Consider the following 20,344-nt stretch of genomic DNA (forward strand, 5'->3'; position numbering starts at 1 on the left):
CCAAACCCCAGGCAGGCTATTGGTCTGCACGCCAACTCTCCTGGCCTCAGTGTCTTCATGCAACGTGTGGACCTTCCAGGGAGGCCAACATCAAATTAAGTGAGGGATCAGGTCGGAGAGGTGGCAGAGGATGGCAGGAGGGCCTTAAGGTATAGGACAGCCCGGGTTCAAATCTTGCCCCCACCCCAACATAGCAGTGTAACAAGCAGCAAGTTCCTTTGCCCCCATATGCCTCAGTCACTCCATCCATAAAATGGGGGTAATAACACTATTTCCCTCACACCCACCTTTCTTTTCTTTTCTTTTTTTTCGGTCTTTTTGCCATTTCTTAGGCTGCTCCCTGGGCATATGGATATTCCCAGGCTCGGGGTCGAATAGGAGCTGTAGCCCTACGCCAGAGCCACACCAACAGGGATCTGAGCCATGTCTGCAACCTACACCACAGCTCACAGCAACGCCAGATCCTTAACCCAAACCCACTGAGCAAGGGCAGGGATCCAACCCGCAACCTCATGATTCCTGGTCAGATTCGTTAACCACTGCGCCACGACAGGAACTCCGAAATCCACCCACCTTTCTAAGCACGTCCAACAGTGCTTGGCACACTTGGCCCACTTCAGCCCACACACGAGCCCCGTGCTATGGGGACCGGCACGTGGTAGGTGTTGAGTGGACGAATAAGCAGTCACCACAGCCATTTCCCTTCTCTGGGAGCGTTCAGAGGTGAAAAGAGAGGGTCATGAGGGGGAGAGGGAAAATTACCCAGGTTTTTTTTTTTTTCTTTTCTTTTCTTTTTTTGTGGCTGCACCTGAGGTATGTGGAAGCTCCAGGGCCAGGGATCAAACCAGAGCTGTTGCAGAGACAATGCTGTGTAGTTATGCTGTAGGCCACAGTTTATAAGCTCTAAGAAAAGTACTCCAAGACTTTCCTGACCATGAAACAAACAAGCAAAACAAAACAAAACAAAAATGGAATGCCACCTGCAGATGGAATAGAATCCTAGAAATCTTGTGTTCAGATCCGGCTGAGTTTGACCTTTCTAGCACATTAGTGACTCTGCTACCCTCTTCCCACCTGAGGAGCTGACTTCTTAGCTGGCAAACAGGCTCACACACGCCTGCACCTGCACTGCTCCTGACACCAACATGCTGCCTGGACAAGCCTGTGAGCTGGCGTCCTGATGGCTCCAACTAGGTCACTGGGGCTGGAGCAGCTGCCCCCAGGGGCCTGGGACCCTGCTGTCACATACACTGGCCACTGATCAGCTGAGCTGACATGGTGACACATATGTCACAGCCAGGGAAGGGACTCTCGGGAGTTCCCCAGTGGTCTAATGGTTAGGATTTGGTATTTTCACTGCCACGTCACGGGTTCAATCTCTGGTCTGGGGACTGAGATCCTACATCAAGCTGCTCCATGCACCAGCAAAATAAATAAATAAATAAATAAATCATAAAAAAAAAAATCTCCGGGGGCCACTGGTGTAGCCATCAGCAAACACACTCAGGCAGCACTCCCAAACCTGCCTGCATGGAGAGCTCCCGCTGAGGGGGGAGGTGGACAAGCCTGGAGGTCACTGCCCTCAAAGTAGAGAGAGCTGTCACCTCTCCCCTGTGATGAAGAGTCACCACTCATGGAGGGTGGGTGTCCTGCTGAGCTGGGCCCTCTGACGTGCTCCAGCTGTGGACTTGCATGTTCTCCTCCGAGCCCTGGGATGGGGGCGTGATGACGACCCCCCATCTCCCAGGTGGGCAAGCTGAGGCTCAGAGCAGGTGGTGAGTGGCCTAGCTGTGTGGGCAGAGCAGCAGAGCTGGGCTGCGGCCAGGTGGGCCAGCAACCCTAACCGCTAAGCCCACCAATGGCCTTTGGACAGAAAACCGCTAAGTCCATCAATGACCTTCAAACAGGAAACCCCTAGGCCCACCAATGGCCTTCCTACCAGCCAGAAAAAGCAAAGAGTTCCTTCCAGGGTGGGTCCCTTCTGCTTCACTTGAATGAGTGGTTGGAAGGGACAGCAAAGGAGGACACCAGCAGCGGCCCCGAGTGACTGACAAGGAATCCCCCTGGGCTGGTGAGGCAGGAAGAATTCTGGTGACTCCTGAGAAATGCCGTGGAAGCATCATTACTAAGAGGCCTCCTTCTATGCTGGAGGCCACCAGCCAGGACCTTCTGGAAGGCTCTTCTTTCTCTCTTTCTCTCTCTCTTTCTTTTTCTTTCTCTCTTTATTTCTGCCTCTCTCCTGCCTCCCTCCCTTCCTTCCTTTCCTATCCTCTTCTTTTCGTTTTTGATCGCCCCACAGCACATGGAGTTCCTGGGCCAGGGATCAGATCTGAGCCACAGCTGCGACCTAAGCGGCAGCTGCCGCAACACTGGATCCTTAACCCACTGCGCCGGGCTGGGGATTGAACTTGTGTCCCTGTGCTCCCAAAATGCCACTGATCCCACTGCACCACAGCAGGAACCCCAAGGCTCTCCATTCCTTATCCTCCTCTCCGACGCCCTGACTCACCAGACTGAATTTTCTGAAGTTTTAGACACAGGGGTGAGGAAAAACAGCCCACTGTCTTTCTGGAAGCACAGATGTTCACAATCTTTCAAGCAAAAGGACTAGAAAATACCTTTGAACTGAAAGGGCATCCCTGAGACACGGTCCCCAGTGGTGCTTTAATCCCACCAGTGGAGAAGCCAGACACAGAACCTGGACAAACAGCCGTGGAGCTTGGCCTCCCAGGTCCATGGCACCTGCCCTTATTGGGAGAGAACCTTTGCCTTGCAGAGCGAGACAGCGCAGCCGAAAACTCCACATCTGCACCCGCCCTGGGGTCAAGCCAGGCTCAGTGGGGCCAGAATATGTTTGCTGGAGTTGTTAGGTCTGTCTGCACACACTGGGAACTGGGTTGTCACTTAAAGAAGGGACTCGGGAAGCGGGGAGAGTCAGTCACAGTGGGAAAAGCTGAAGGCAAGAACAAGGAGCCTGTCTTCTCGCTTCAGGTTTGTTTTTTGTTTTTGTTTTTTGTCTTTTCTAGGCCTGCACCCGCGGCATATGGAGGTTTCCAGCCTAGGGGTTGAATCCGAGCTGTAGCCACCAGCCTACGCTACAGCCACAGCAACGGGGGATCTGAGCTGCATCTGTGACCTACACCACAGCTCACAGCAACACCGGATCCATAACCCACTGAGCGAGGCTAGGGATTGAACCCTCAACCTCGTGGTTCCTAATCTGAGCCACGATGGGAACTCCTCGCTTCAGTTTTAATTATGAGCTTGCTTTGTGATTTGGGGCCAATTTCAACCTCCCTGGGCACAGTGACCTGCCACTTGGTCCTTTCTATGCCCATGTCCTGTCATTTCAGAAGAAAACTGAAGAGTTGGGGCTGCCCAAGTCTGCAGCTACTTCTCACATGTGGCTATTTAATTAAAATAAATGTACACAAGCTTAAAAATTCAGTTCCTCAGTAGCACTAGCCACATTTTATGTGTGCAATTGCTTGTCAGGATTTAAATGAATTAAAATGAAATAAAATGAAAAATTAGGCCTCCCAGTCACACCCACATCTCAGATGCTCAGCGGCTACTGCACTATGCAGACATGGAACATTTCCAGCCACATGGGGGTTCCACTGGCAGCGTCGGGACTGTGCAAATGGAGCCACATGGTTCAAAGAATGTTCTTGAAAGATGTGGCATAAATAAACAAGGGAACACTACTCAGCCATAAAAAAGATGAAACCCTGCCATCTACAAACATCACAATATGGATGGATTTGGAGGGTATTATGCTCAGTAAAATTAGTCAGACAGAGAAAGGCAAATTCTGTATGTTTTCCCTTATACATGGAATCTGAAAATTAAAACAGGAGTTCCCTGGTGGCTCAGTGAGTTAAGACTACAGCGCTGTCACTGCTGTGGTGTGGATTTGATCCCGCACCAGGATCTTCTTGGGAACTTTCACATGCCATGAGTGAGAAAGAAAGAGAGAAAGAGAGAAAGAGAGGAAGGAAGGAAGGAAGGAAGGAAGGAAGGAAGGAAGGAAGGAAAAAAGAAACAAAAAAGAAAAGAAAAAAAAACAAATTACTGACTATAACAAAAAGGAAACAGATCACAAAGAAAGCATTTACACTACATTTACAGCTATTCACATATGTAGATTACATGCAAATATCACCTAATTTAATGTAAGGGACTTGAGCATCTACGAATTTTGGTATTCGCAACAGTCGTGGAACTGGTTCCCCATGGATATCCAGGGAGGCTTGTATAACGATGCTGCTTACAACAGTGCTTGTAATAGGAAACAACACAATGACATCAAACCAATCCAGAAACAACCTAAATGTCTATCAACAGGAATTGCTGGTTAAATTACATTACACTCTTATAATGAAATACCAGGCAGTCATCAAAACAAATGCAGTCTACTGGAAGACGTCTGCAATACTTTAAGAAGGCAGATAGTAAAAGAGTCTCTGCAATATGATATTTGCAAACACATACACGTGGTACCTACAGCATATCCAAGAAAGAGTACATGTAAAACTTAGAGGTTATTTCTAAGAAACAGGTTGAGAGAAGAGGATGAGGAATGTTTAACAGATGCTTTCATTGATTTTTATGACCAAATATAAGTTTTATAATGGGCTACCCTTCAAACCACATAGCAATCTAGACCAATGTGCTAACTCACAGCTGGTACTCAGCAAATGTTTGTCAATATGGGGGGTGAACTTCAGAAAGTTCCCCTTGTGCCATTAAAGACCCTTATGCCAGCAGCGCATACACATAACACAATGATGGCTAACTTCTTGCTAACATCAGCTTGTAGGCTGCACTCTCTGGCTAGAAGACCGGAGAAGGGCTGAGTAATCCTGGAACCAAAAGCATGAAGAAACAGCTCCAAGGACGATGAGCCCAGATCAGACAATGCTAAAGCCCCTTGATCTGCTCTTCAGCCCCTACTGGTGCCACCCTATGATGTAATCATCTGGAATGACTGATCTGGGGACAGACACTGAGTGACATGCTGCTCGGGGATAAGAACTGAGGTTTGAAAGATTGGTTCATTTAATTAAAAGCACAGCAGGCCACTGAGTATTAAGAAGCCAGCATGCGCTTCATTAAGGAAGGTCATCTTTCCTGGCACGATCTAATGGAAACCAGGGCAGCGCTCAGAGAGAAGATCACAAGTTGATTCTGCCCTCTTAGGACAAGATAAGGCAAAGAATGACCAGCTCCCTTCCATCAAGGGTGCTAGAGGCTGGCTGGTAGGTGGAAACTTAGCAGATGACAACGAATTTCTGAAAAGGTCTGTGTGCCCTGCAAAAGACACTCTAAAAACAATGAGACGGAAGGGAGGGAAGGCAAGGGATGAGAAAGCCAGAGGAAAGAAGGGAGCTCGGAATGGATGGAGGGGAAAACCTCACCAGCCAACATGACATTCTTTTTTTTTTTCCTTTAAATTTTTTTTTTTAAATTTTATTTTTACAGCCACACCTGTGGCATATGGAAGCTCCCAGGCTAGGGGTCGAATTGGAACTGCAGCTGCTGGTCTACAACACAGCCACAGCAATGCCAGATCCAAGCTACCTCTGCAACCTACACCACAGCTCACAGCAATGCTGGATCCTTTCACCCACTGAGCGAGGCCAGGGATCAAACCTGCATCCTCATGGATACTAGTTGGGTTTGTAACCCACTGAGCCACAATGGGAACTCTGATATCCACTTTTCAATTACAGGATGTTTTAAAAAATTGTTCTGGGGAGCCTAGGATTTCTTATCATCATCAATAATGATTCTATGTTCTAGATAACCGTAGAGAAATTGGTAGCAAATCTCATTCATGTTAAAACATGATTTTCCAAGCATTATAAGTGATAACAAGCCATGCTAGTTTTCTGGTTTAATACATCTCACGACAGTAATTTAAATGCTCGGCAACACATAAGCCTGTTACTTTCATACATGTTCACGGACACACAATACACTATGTTAGTGTTTTACTTCCACTGCTGCACAAATACGTATTACGTGCCTACTATGTGGCAGGCACTATTTTAGGCACAGGATTACAGCAGTGAGCAATATAGATGCTGTAATCTTTGCATTTTAACAATTATTTAAATAAAGTTGCTAATGGTACAAAGCACTTACTACAAGCCTGGTATTATTCTTAGCCCTTTATGTATATGCTCTCTTTTCACCTTCACAACCCCACGAGGCAGGAACTTCTATTACCCCGTTTTATAAAGAGACTGAAGCACAGAGAAGTTAAGTTACTTGATCAAGGTCACATTGGTGGTTGCTGGCAGAGGTGGGATCTAAATTCGCACTGACTTGGCTACTCTAGAGGGATATAGATATAAACTAACCCTGATGCAAGGGTCTCCAGGCCAGTTCATGAACTGCTTATGACCCAGTGAGCTTTCTGATGAGTGGTCTGTTTTTAGGAGTTTCCATATGGCTGACCTAGACCTGAGATTGGCAGCTTAGGATGAAAAACTAGTTGTGTGAGCAGAGCTAAGGGCTACCAGAATTCCCCACATTCCTGTAGAATACTGTCACTACATGGCCTGGCCAGCAGGTAATTCTGGAATCTTCCAATGACAGAGGTTCATCACATGGGTCTGGCAACCTATGCACCAGCCCAAGCTTTGCCTTTTAAAAGTCATCTCTGTAGTAACCTAACAGCTGAAAATAACCTGATAGCTCAGAAAATTGCCCTTATCTCTGAAATGAAGTGTTTGTTTCACCTGAGTGAGCTCTCCCTTTATATTTCTTTGTGCTGATAATCTTGAGTCACAGTCTGAGTAAGTTACAACAAATATGAGTGCAGGACGCAGAATGTCACAAACGTGTACCAGGCACAGGTGGAGGCGGGTCACTCCTGAAAGCCAGCACAGCAACCCCGCTGCCTGTTTTAATCCAAGGAGGTCCCATCACCCAGCACCAGGGAGGGTCTGCTCAGGGAGGTGGCTCTCACTCACCTGGGCTTTCTGTTGAGGGAATGGAGTGTTTATCGTTATAACAGCCTCCTCTGCCTGGAGCGACTGCTCCCTTCTGAAAACGCAACCGCCGGTCTCCGTTGCAGAACATACGGGAGGCGAGCTCCCCCTGGTGGCGGGCGCAGGTGTTGGCGGAGCCCCGGACTAGCTCTCAGGGCACCGCTCCCTCTGCCCCTCCAGGAGGAAGGGCCATAGATACTCTGCTCTTCGGCGGCCCCCTAACGGTGGCGCCGGGGACAGTTCTGCCTGATTTAGCTGAAGTCGTTCTGCGCGGGCTCTGGGTTCTTTGGGTGGAGTGGGAGGTGGGACAGGGGAGGACACCATTTCAGAGGAAATCAGATGAGCAGTGTAGCCAGTGGGAGGGTTTGGAGAAAGGAGACCATTGAGTTCTAGTCCGGCCAATATCTACTGAGCACCCCTGAGAAAATGTCATCACCGCGCTGAGCCTGGATTCCTCCTTGGGGAAATGGAAGGCGTGGGCCCGAGGGCCTTCCTGCTGCGATTCTGTTGCTGCGCCCAGAATCGGATGCCCAATTGCCACTGGCTTCTATGTGATTAGCTTTGCTAAGAAAGACATCTTTGTCTATAAAATGGGCCAATAGAGTATTTCCCTTAGAAGGTTGTAAGAAGGATGAAATGAGGTACATTAAATATTTGGCAAATGGCCAAGTGCTAAATAACAGACTGCTTATAATGAATTGTATAATTACTAACTACATATATCATTTATCACCCAAACTTCAGAGTGAGGGAGGGTACTACTAGTTAACCGTCCCAGGGTGACAGGCATGAACCAGATGAACACACTGGGACATAGAGAAATAAAAATCAATTTTAAAAAATTGCTATCAAGAGATTTGGAAAAGTCCCCAATAATGGACAAACTTTAAAAAAAAAAAAGTTTCACTCAAGTGTTCTGGCTTTGTGAGGCTCCATCTTTGGCGAACCATCAAATGGCACCTGGACAGAATCTGACATGGGTTCCTCTCTAATCAATGAAATTTCCAAGACCAATTATAGGACACAAACGAAACTGAAATTTACCTCTTCTCTCTCACCAACAGGCAGACAGACCCCCCACTGATCAGAGCCTCCCACTGACCAGCACCGGATAAGGCAGAAGTTGGGGTGAGAAAGAAACCAGTAATGTCACCCCCAAATATGCCTCTTCTGACATGTTATTTGGAGCTGAAGGTAGTTACCAAGCAGCACATGTAGGAAAGCTTTTTCTCCTCGCCCCCACCCCCACCTCTTTTCTGCCTAAAGGTAGGAGGTAAATGCCCCCTTTAAAGCAGGTGACTCCAGACGCTTACAGAGGAATATGCTAACGCATCCCATTAGCTTCCTCCCACGTTTACTCCCCCAGTGTGCAGCGGTGTGGAACCTGAGGCTTTTCTCCCTTCCTCCAATTTATTCTTTGTTGAAGAAGCTACATAAGCCGAGTCCCAAGCCTCCACTGGCGCTGGGGGTTCCCTGCCTGCCATGCCCGCCCACGTTAATGACGATCTGTTTCTCTCCTGTGAGCCATCTTTTTGTTAAAGCCACAAAATAGCTGAAAATAACCTGATAGCTCAGAAAATTTCCCTTATCTCTGAAATGAAGTGTTTGTTTCACCTGAGTGAGCTCCCCCTTTATATTTCTTTGTGCTGATAATCTTGAGTCACAGTCACAGCTGAAAACCTAGGATGGGCAGAGGTCGAGTCTGTCTACCCCGCAGATGGAGGCTGAGATGCTGGATGGAAGTCCTGGAATCACACTAGGGAATATTCTCTTCCTGAGCCAACTCCTGCTTGGAAAAGTCTGACCGAACACATGGCAGGGTGGGGGAACAAGGGGCAAACGCGCTGTGCTCCACTGATGGAAGAGCCGCAAGTGACCTCCCCGAGGTGACCCGGCTCAGCCCGCTCACTTCGCAGAGGCAGCAGCTGAGGTCTGGGTGAATACCTTGCCCCCAGACTTGTGGTTTATTATGGATCTATTAAGCTCTCTGGTCATATTTATGTAACACACACAACAAAAAATTGTGTGACTTCCCTGCTGGCTGGGAAGCTCCCTGATGGGAGGATGGTGTCTGTCATTCACCAAAGGCTGCCCCCCCAGCCTCCCCCCACTCTGACCTCATGGTGACTGTGGGGTAGGAGTTACCATCCTTCTGCTAATGGGGAAACAGGGCCTGGGAAGGTCGACTGCCCAACCCGATGTCCCACGGCCAGCATTGCAACCATCAATCACACTGCTCAGAACACAGCAGGCTCTCAGAAGTATCTGTTGAATGAATGAATGAATGAATGAGTGAAGAGACAGAGCTAGGACTCAAATCCAGGTCTGTCTGGCTCCAGTGCCCAGGCAACACCTTCTATCTGAACACAAGAATAGCATCAGGGCTTGGAGTTCCCACTGTGGCTCAGCAGGTTAGGAATCCAACTAGAATCCATAAGGATTTGAGTTCGATCCCTGGCCTCACGCAGCGGGTTAAAGATCTGGCACTGCCTCAAGCTGTAGTGTAGCTCATAGAAGCAGCCTCAATCTGGCATTGCTCTGGTTGTAGTATAGGCCAGCAGCTGCAGCTCTGATCAATCTCTAGCCTGGAAACTTCCATATGCGCAGGTACAGCCCTAAAAAAAAGAAAAGAAATGTATTATCAGCACTGCCGCTGATGGCCAAAAGCACTCAAATAAACCTGTTAAAGATGAACAGCTGACAAAACAATAGATGTGTAACTCATCTGAACCTCAGTTTCCTGTGGATAAAAGAACTTCCTTCATAGAGAAACCCTAGGGTTTAAATAAGACGTGAAAATTTTGTGTGCATCACTGCATACTGTAAGATGATTGCGGCACAGGCTTTGGGGTTGGTTAAAACAAGGTTTGAATCACAAGTACTCCCTGGCTATGTGACCTGGAACTGGTCACCTGGCCTCCCCTGGCCTCCGCTTCCACATCTATAGCATGGGAATAATAACAGTGCCTCTTTCATAGAGTTCTTGCAGAAAGATGAAACGATATATATTACACATAAAGCACTTCACAGTAATGAATGGAACCTACTATCTGTAGAGCAAAGCAGAAAATTTAACAAAAAAAATAGCTGATAAAATAGGAGTTCCCTTTGTGGCTTAGTGGTTAGCAAACCCGACTAAGATCCCCATGGGGATGCTGGTTTGATCCCTGGCCTTGCTCAGTGGGTTAAGGATCCAGCGTTGCCATGAGCTGTGGTGTAGGTCACAGAAGATGCTTGGATCCCGAGTAGCTGTGGCTGTGGCATAGGCCAGTACCTACAGTTCTGATTCACCCCCTAGCCTAGAAACCTCCATATGCCTCAGGTGTGACCCTAAATAGACAAAAGACGAAACAAAAATTTTAAAAACTTAAAAAAATCCAAAATTACCTCTCTGAATTAAATAACATTTTTGTCTTTTAATTCTGAATTTAGACCAACCTCAAATACCTCTTTCTATGGTGTTAATTATGATTACACATGGGAACTTCATATTGCACCTGCTGAAATTAGTAATGAAAGGAAAAGTACTGAACCTTCCCAACAGAAAAAAAGGTTTAGTTTCCAAGGCTTTTGGAAATGTAGTGGCTGACAGCCTTTGCTACAAACCTATCAATGAGGTCTTTTATGTTAAGTAGGGGAGTCTAAAACTGTATTCTTTTATAGAGTTGAGCTAAGAAAAGAAAAATCCCTTAATAAACATTTCTGAACATTGACTGCTGTAAGTCAAAAAAACGTACAAAGAAAAAAAATGTCATAATAGTGACTTTGGGAGGCAGGCACCTTGGCAGAAGCCCCCTACCCCCTGAGTGTGAGCTGCACTGACTGACTCACTTCTTTTTTTTTTTTGCTTTTCAAGGCCGCACTGGTGGCATATGGAGGTTCCCAGGCTAGGGGTCAAATCAGAGCTGCAGCTGCCGACCTATGCCACAGCCACAGCAACATGGGATCTGAGCCACGTCTGTGACCTACACCACAGCTCACGGCAACACTGGATCCTTAACCCACTGAGCGAGGCCAGGGATCAAACCAGCATCTTCATGGATACTAGTTGGATTGCTAACCTGCTGAGCCACAACGGGAACTTCTAATGAGGAGCATCCAGTGAAAGTGGTAGACTATCACTCTGAGATCCGGCTACTATAAGACTGTGAATTCCGTTCCATCTTGCATACCCTTCCTTGCTCTGATGGAAGCCAGCGGCCAGGTGGGAGCGGCCTTACGGAGAGGCCTGTGTGGCAGGAAATTGAGGGAGGGCTCCAGCCAACAGCCACTGTGGACCCGGGGCTGTCAGTCCAACAACCCACTAGAAATGTAATCCTGCCCGCGACCATGGGAGTCAGTCTAGGAGCAGACACTCACTCCCTTCAGCGGAGCCATCAGATGCTTGGGGCATGTGGACATTCTTGGGCCAGGGATCAAACCCGCTCCACAGAAGTGACAACACTGGATCCTTAACCTGCTGAGCCACCAGGGAACTTCAGATCCAATGAAATCTTTCGAGGTTAAAAATATAAAGAGGAGTTCCCACTGTGGCACAGTGGGTTAAGGATCCAGCATTGCTGCAGCTGTGGTGTGGGTCATAGCTGCGGCTTGGATTCCATCTCTGGCCCTGAAACTTCCACACACCACCAGTATGGCCAAAAAAGAAAAAAAAAAATATATATATATATATATATATATGTAAAAATACTTATATATAACCTACTAAAACAAATATAGTAAAAGATTTCTACAGTGATTGAATCTACATAACATTTCCTTCCACGTCAACGTATGAGTTAAGGTCATTAATATTTTCCTGATGTCACATTTTGAAAACGTTTCTGTTCTGTCCAAGGACTTCCTACTGCCACGGACCATCAGTGCCCAGAGGACTCAGCAGAGCCCTTTGCTGTCTCACGAACTGTCAGCATCCCTGTGTTTCAACAATTAGTATTTACAAAGGAAAATATGTGCCACCACAGCTGAGCTGTATTTCAAATGCCTGGCATTCCCTCAGCCCTCGAAATGAGTCCTAAGGACTGTCCACAGAAAACGTACACTCGGGAGCCTGTTCCCCCCACCCCCCAACATACGCACAGCCGTGGGCACAACTGCCATCACTGTCACAGCAGGGAGGTGTTCACAGAACTGGGCAAACAGGCCTCGCAGTGGCATGTGGGCAAAAGAGTGGACTGTCTCACCTGATGGCATTTTCAGAAAGGAAAGCAAGACCACAGCCTGAAATATAAACACTGGAATCAAACAGCCTCTGTTTTAGCTATTCTGTTCTATCATAAAGCCTTTTTTTTTTTCTTTTTCTTTTTTGGTTCCCTTGTATATTTTGGGGCTTGAGGAGTCTATGGTTGTTAGTAAGAACATTGAGAGTACTGCTCCTGAAGAAAAAAAGAATGCCTCGAACAGTGGTAGTGCCTGCAGGTTGAGCAGAAGAGAGAACCAAACCCTTGCTTGGGAGGGTGAGGAAGGATCAAAAGAAACTCACAGACTCTAAAAATAATAACTGTAATACTTACATATATGGACTTCTGACTCTTAAATTATATATGTAAATATATGTGTATATACACATTTACATAATTATATATGTGTGTATAACTATATATATACACACACACATATATTATTTAAGAGTCAGAAATTCTAAAAGTTGGGAAATAGTGGATAACTTCTAAAGTAAGCTTTGCACATACAGTACACTGTCTGTGGCTTTTCTTTTTCTTTCTTTTTTTTTTTTAATGTCTTTTTAGGGCCACACCTGTGGCATGGGGAAGTTCCCAGGCTAGGGTTCAAATTGGAGCTGCAGCTGCCAGCCTACCCCACAGCCACAGCAACTGGGCATCCGAGCTGCGTCTGCGACCTCCACCACAGCTCACGGTAACACCGGATCCTTAACCCGGTGAGCAAGGCCAGGGATGGAACCTGTGCCCTCATGGATACTAGTCGGATTCATTACAACCACAACGGAAACGCCAGGCTTTTCTTTTTTTAAACTTCCAACATTCTAAACCTTCCCAAATAAATCCAACCATACCATACTGGTTTAACATCGCTGCACACTTACGGGGGCTTAAGGGGGTTTTATGCCTCATTGAAGTTTGAGAACCCACGTGCCTGAGACACTCAGATGAAAAGTGAAAATGGCCCAGGATGGCTGGGAGTTTACGCTGTCACAGAACCCAACTGTTACTGTCCTGCTGGAATGTCACCTTTTACAACGTGCTGCCACGGAGGGACGTGATGGGAACAGGCGGATACACAGCCAAGCGTTTACCACCTTACAAGCGGAAACTATGCCTATCAGCTGGGCCACCCTGGACCTTCAAAACTTTTCGATCATCAAATTACTATTGAGTGATATCTTCTCTACCGAAATACGAGCTTTGGGAGGACAAGGCCAGGGCCCCGCATGTTGGGGGGAGCGAGCAGCAGTGAGAGGAGGTGTAAGAGGGCTCGGAGGTGAAGTCATGCTCTTACCTCCCGAGTCACCCGCCCAGAGGCTGGGCTGTCCAGTTGATGCCAGTCATCCTGTTTGCAGCCACAAGGTCAACCACGCTGGGCAGGGAGGCACCAGAACAAGGGCCTGCCTCTCCTTTCAGCCTGGAGGAAATCAAGGCACCAGATCTGGCCGAGCTGCAGGTGGCTCATTCAGTGATACGACAAAGACTCTGGCCGGGCCAGACCCCTGCTGGCTAGACCACGGTCCCCAATCTTGGCTCCTGGGCAGAATCAGCAGCCCATTTTTCCAGGCAGTCCCCCAGCCCCTGAGACCAGAACTGGTCTGGAGTGGCCTGGGCATGGGAGTTTCTGGAACTGCTCAGGGGTCTTTACTGATACAAAGAATTTAAGGACACCACTCAAACTCCACCCGTGCCTGTCAGAATACCTTATGATATTAAAAGAAATTCCTGGCAGTATCACAAATCTTCAGTGGGCATTTGTTTTAAGAAAGGTGAGTTGCAGAGTTCCCGTCACGGCTCAACAGTAACGACCCAACTAGGATCCATGAGGATGTGGGTGTGATCCCTGGTCTTGCTCAGTGAGTTAAGGATCTGGCGTTGCCGTGAGCTGTGGTGTAGGTCACAGACTCAGCTCAGACCCCACATGGCTGTGGCTGTGGCACAGGCCGGCCACTGCAGCTCCGATTTGACTGCTAGCCTGGGAACCTCCACATGGCGGCTGTGGCCCTAAAAACAACAACAACAACAAAGAAAGGTGAGTTTCTTCACTAGAGGAGCACATTTTTCTATGATTAGGCACTTCCCAAATTAGCCTTCAGGCAAAGCTCTGTCAATCAAATACATATTCATGTTTCAGACAACAGAAAAATGGTGTTTGCTGCCATTACTCTATGGAACTATAGCTACTGCCTGGAAACTAACAGAACATTTCTTGAGAAATCTAAATTTGTGGTTAGCTTGGTCGCAACTGAATAAACTCTCATTCCAGGGAAACAACGAGCCAGTGCCAACAACCCAAAGCACATGTAATTACTGATTCAAAGCCCTGCTTTGCCTTCTCAGGAAAAAGAAAAAGGTTTGCAAAGAGAGGACAGTAGCGGAATATGCTCAGCCAATATTTATACGACAAAAAAATAACCTTAACAAAAGTGTTCATTCATTTGTAATGGTGTGAATCCTCTAATGAGATTACTTGAAATCAGTGGCATAGAGTTTTTGTCATTTTTTTAGGCAAACATTTAATGAACATGTTAATTATCAATTATTTACAATATTGATGATGATCCAGCCAACAAAAACAAATTGTACGCATCAGACCCAACTGTTGGAATCAGACATCAGGCTTCCAATATAAATTCCTGAACGAACGGGTCACACAGCTCAATTTCGATCCTTCCACTTAAGAATAAGGTTGGAGAATAATATGAACATATGCAAAGAAACTGACAAGTCTCTTATCTTCACACCATCTGCTACCACCTGGATGTCTGTGTTCTTCCCAGATGCATATTTTGATGTCCTAACCCCACCCCCAACCCTGTGATGGTTAGCTGCGGGAGGTCATAAGGTCATGCAGGTGGGGCCTTCCTGATGGGATTAGTGCCCTTAGGACAGAGCTCCCTCACGCCTTCCACCATGTGAGGACATAGAGAGGACACAGGAGATGGGGGCCCTTCCCCAGCGTGCTGGTCTCCAGAACTGTGAGAGATAAGATTCTGCTGTTTATAAGCCACCCAATCTGCAGTATTTTGTTAGAGTGGCCCTCACAGGTTAAGACACCATCACTTGGCCAGGTGGCCCTCCAACAGACCAGTTAGAGAGGTGGCATGGCCAGACCACCAGCACAGGGATTTTTGTCGGCAACACCATCAAAGGGGTCAAAGATCCGCCTGCTCTGAGCTGAAGCGAATCACATTTTCATTGATACCCAAAGGTGACGGGCCAGCCTTAAGGAAGAATGGCTGTCAAACTAATAATAAATTATTACTTATTATTTCTGTGAAATCTCAGAAGCCACATCTTCCCACCCAGAGAGATGGTTTTAGAAACTATCTTTCTGGAATTCCCATCATGGCTCAGCGGAAACAACTCTGACTAGCATCCATGAGAATGCAGATTTGATCCCTGGCCTTGATCAGTGGGTTAAGGGTCTGGAGTTGCTGTGAGCTATGGTGTAGGTCGCAGACGCGGCTTGGATCTGGCCTTGCTGTGGTTAATGGTGTAGGCTGGCGGCTACAGCTCCAATTAAACCCCTAGCCTGGGATCCTCCACATGCTGCGGTGCGGCCCTAAAAAGACAAAAATAAAATTAAAAAAAAAAGAAACTATTTTCCTACTGGAAGCTTACCCATGGTCTGCAGGACCCTGTGGATGGGCAACCAAGACACAGAGCTTCCCCTGCCCACATTCTGAGGCGCCTGACCCCCAAATGAGGACATGCTCTGCTTTGTCTCCAACATCACCCCCCAAGTCCAAACACCTCCATGGCTTCCCCAACAACCAAAGCCAAGGGCCTCCTAAGGGGCCTCCTTGCCTCCTTCCCCCAAAGACACTCCCCACCTAGTTTTGCAAGTAGAACAGCATCCGAATCCCTACCCTGGCCTCCCAGACTCCCATGGAACCGTCCCCTGGCTGCATCCAGCCTTGGCCACCACCTCACTGTGCCCTCAATAGGTGCGGTTCATCCCTGGAACCTCTGTCTCTGCCATTCACAGTGCCTGAACGCCAGCCACACAACATCCACACGAGGCGCTTCTCCCTGCCAGCCAAGTCCAGGCTGTGCCACGCGGCCTTCAGGGGCCACTCAGTCTAAAGAGGCCCCATGCTACCCTCTCTGGCCATCTTCTTTCCCTGCACTGATCCCAAATCCACCCTGCCCTCCTCATCCCTCTCTGGGCCCTGGAGGACTCAGCCCGCCTGCGGACTGCACTGCTTGGGCTCCTCTGCCTTCTGGATGCCAGCTGGGTTCTGCCGATGAGATCAGAAAGCTGGGGCAGGCTGCGGTATCTCTCCCCTGCTACTCCCTGCTTCAGCAGCTCAGTTCTGCCCCTTCAGGCCTGGAGCTTCCACAAGGAGGCCCCTCTCCCAGGGGTTCCAGCAACACTCCTTCCTGCCAGGAGCATCCAATGTTCCTGGCTGACTCCCTCAGTCCTGCCCCAATTAACCAGTTCTTCATTAAAAAAACTCTTAGGAGTCCCTGTCGTGGTACAGTGGAAACGAATCCAACTAGGAACCATGAGGTTTTGGGTTTGATCCCTGGCCTGGTTCAGTGGGTTAAGGATCCTGTGTTGTCGTAAGCTGTGGGGTAGCTCACAGATGAGACTTGGATCTGGCTTTGCTGTGGCTGTGGTGTAGGCTGTCAGCTGTAACTCTGATTAGACCCCTAGCCTGGGAACCTCCACATGCCGAGGGCGCAGCCCTAAAAAAGCAAAAAAAAAAAAAAATTAAAAGACCAAAAAAACAAACCTCTTGAACCACCAGTGTCCCTGTTAGGCCCTGACTGAGCCGCCCCAGTCCCTGTCCTCTGCTTGGTCACTCTCTATCGTGGTTTCCTGCACACCTTCTCCACTGCACTGATCACCAGCTGAAATTACCTTGTTCACTCACTTTTATAAATTGTCTATCTCTCCCTCAACCACGAGAACATAAGCAGGAGGCTCATTGTGTTCGCCTCTCTATCCACTGGGCCTAAAACAGTGCTTGGAACATACGAAGCATTCGATAAACAGTAAAAGAAAAAACTGTAAGAATGAGTGAATGACGGAATGAGTGAATGAATGCTAGCCTGTTGCCTCTGCTCAAAACCGCACCTTATGAGAAAGCCCTTTCCTGACCATTTTCTGTAAAAACAGCAATCTCCCTACTCCCCTCCACCCCATCTTCTAAGTCCAACTTTTTCCTTCGTCACCATCACCACCTGACATATTTGTTTCCTTCTTCGCCCCCCACCGGTGGCATGTGGGAGTTTCCAGGTGAGGGATCGAACCTGCGCCACAGCCATAACCCAAGCTGCTACAGTGACAATGTCAGATCTTTAACCTGCTGTGCCACAAGAGAACTCTACCTCCTGACATATCTCGGGGTGTTTTTGTTTTTGGCCATTTAGGGCTGCAGGTGCAGCACATGGAAGTTCCCAGGCCAAGGGGTGAAGCAGAGCTGCAGCTGCCGGCCTACACCACAGCCACGGCAATGCTGGATCTGAGCTGCATCTTCAACCTAGACTGCAGCTTGCGGCAACACTGTATCCTTAACCTGCTGAGCAAGGCCAGGGATTGAACCTGCATCCTCATGGACAATATGTCGGGGTTCTTAACCTGCTGAGCCACAACGGGAACGGGTTCTTTGTTGTTGTTTTTTTGTTTCTTGTTTTTCATTTTTGTTTTTGTCTTTTATAGGGCTCTAACCATGGCATATGGAGATTCCCAGGCTAGGGGTTGAATCAGAGCTATAGCTGTCAGCCTATGCCAGAGCCACTGCAACGCCAGATCCGAGCCGTGTCTGCCACCTACACCACAGCTCACGGCAATGCTGGATCCTTAACCCACTGAGCGAGGCCAGGGATCGAACCTACAACTTCATGGTTCCTAGTCGGATATGTTTCTGCTGCACCATGACAGGAACTCCTGATATTTATTTGTTTATTGTCAGTTTCCCCCAACAAAAATGTCAGGCCTGAACGCAGGAATTGCTGTTTTATTCACTGCTGTGCCCTCAGAGCCCAGAACAGTGCCTGACTCATAGCAGAATATGAATATACACACTTGTTAAAATGAAAAGCTAGCAGAAAGGGCAAAATTTCAGACAAAGCAATTTCACGATGGTCTCCAACACTTACAGGAAAGACTGTAAAACTGAATCGCTAGACACCTGAGCAAACAAGCAGTGTCTGACATAAGCTGATCTTGCTCCTTTAGAATGACTGCCTAGGACCCTTAAGAAATTGAGACTTGATGCTGGACTTAGTCTCAAAAACAGATTTTTCGAATAAAATGAGTGAGACCTTGTATTTGTGCCAATTGTTGCTTTAGAAAGCACACACGGAACCTTATCTAAGCATACAGCCATTGTAAATCCTTTCTGAAAGTAGATGAGTATTTATATTATAAATAAGAGGAACTTAAGCACACCATTCTCTCTCTGTTCCACAGTCCTGTTCCTCTTGGCAGCGGCCTTCAGCTACAGTTCATTGACAGTATATGCAGACTCAGAGCCAAGCACCAAAAGCAGCACTTTCGTTGACAGCTGCTCTCCTAATGGGGCACAGCTCTCAAAGACAGGCTTTATTCTCCAATGCCTAAGTGGTCCAAATTTTATTCTCTGCACTAATTGCTGATTCGAAAGAAATTCGTCCTCCCTACCACCAGCAGTTTCTCCTACCTGCCCCCTCACACTCCAAAGAGTCTATAAACCATGGGCTTGGGGGGAAAAAAATGCAACTCCCCATACATTGAGTGTTCCTGACACCGGCTCTCCTTCGGGGAGCAAGATTCCTGAAAAATATCCTAAAGGCCTAAAAACTGGGTCCCTTCCCCTCCCAACCCGTTCGACCAAAACTGGCCAAGCGCAGGATAATGAGCAACGGCGGATCCTCACCCAAACATTGGCTTTCCTTCCCGGAGTGCAGATTGAGAGAGAATGCCGAGACGCCGTCCTATTTATGAACAGTGAGTCACGTCGCGGCTCAACGTCTGTTTCCTCCTCCCTATGAATGAGGCGACCCCCTCCTCAAGGGAGTAAATGCTTGGCACGATCCAAGCCCAAGGTGACGGATTGAGCTCCCCGACCACTTGGGGAACTAAGTCATCCCCCGATTCTCTCCGACTACGTCGTCCCCCTCCCCACCCGAGTGAACACCCAGGGGTAGGGGCGTCGCTGGGAGGCGGTCACCAGTCCAGGAGAAAGGGGGTCCCCTGAAAAGCCCCAGGGCGGTCTGCGCGGGAGGCCTGGCAGGTGCTTGGGACCCGGGATCTCGGGGAGCGCGCCCCCACCCCAACCAGGACAGAGGGGGCCGCGGCCAGGCATCCGGGGACGTCGCCGCGTCCCCCAGGGTGGCCCCCCGCCCCGCCGGTGACACGGGCTGGAGAGGCTACCCCGGGCCGACCCGGACCGCCGCTCTGCCTCCTCCCGGCAACAAGTGTCTGCCCTCCACCCGACGGCCCGCCCCGCCCGACCCTCACCCGGCACAGGCCGTCCACGAACACGCGCGGGTCCAGGTGGCAGGCGATAGTGGCGCTGGGCAGGTCCTGCAGGTCCACCTCCTCCATCTCGCAGTCGATGAAGCTCCAGTCGCCGCTGCCCTCGTCGGCCTCTGCCGCCCCCGAGAAGGGCGCGAAGGGCCGCAGCGTCACCCCGGGCTGCGCTCGCGCCTCGGCAGCCTCGGTCGCAGCCCCGAGACGCGACCCGGCCAAGCCGTCCTCCATCCCCGCTCCCGCTCCCGCTCTCGCGCGCCCCCGCCGGCTGCACGGGCTCGCGCGGCTTCCTGGCGCTCTCCAGTCCGCGGACTCCCGGGGTAACCTTCTCCCGCTAGCGTCACAGCCGGCGGCGGTCACCACGGCTCCGGGAGACGCGGCTTCCGCGCGCCGGCCCCGCCCGCCGCCGTTCACCTTGGTGCTCCGCCCGCCCAGCCCTAGGACGGATTTTGTTGTGGGCCCTTTAAGGCCGGCCCCTGCGGGTCATTGTGCCCCACCCTCCAGTAGAGGAAGCCAATAAATGATAGGAATTCTTCTCACGTGGTCCTCATTCTGCCGCCCTCAGCCTGAAGCCTCGAAGCGGCCATGTTGGTTAGGGGCAAAGGTCTCCTCGATCCAGTTCCGTTTTTAAGACAGAGGCCGGCTGAAGGCGCCGGGCGGTGTCTTCGGTGCAGGGATAATAGCTGGAGAGGTAGCGC

The 20,344-nt window shown here is 49.0% G+C and overlaps 1 protein-coding gene across 1 annotated transcript in view; it reads right to left on the reverse strand.

Moving 5' to 3' along the window:
* RCAN1 (regulator of calcineurin 1) overlaps window positions 1-20,066 on the reverse strand; it is a 99,472-nt gene extending 79,406 nt beyond the window's left edge. Inside the window, exon 1 of the mRNA XM_005657146.3 lies at window positions 19,635-20,066. Within this exon, the coding sequence (XP_005657203.1) occupies window positions 19,635-19,877 (243 nt within the window). The 5' untranslated portion in view covers window positions 19,878-20,066. The remainder of the gene's footprint in view (window positions 1-19,634) is intronic.

Source organism: Sus scrofa, chromosome 13, assembly GCF_000003025.6.
Source record: "Sus scrofa isolate TJ Tabasco breed Duroc chromosome 13, Sscrofa11.1, whole genome shotgun sequence".
Lineage (NCBI taxonomy): Eukaryota > Metazoa > Chordata > Mammalia > Artiodactyla > Suidae > Sus > Sus scrofa.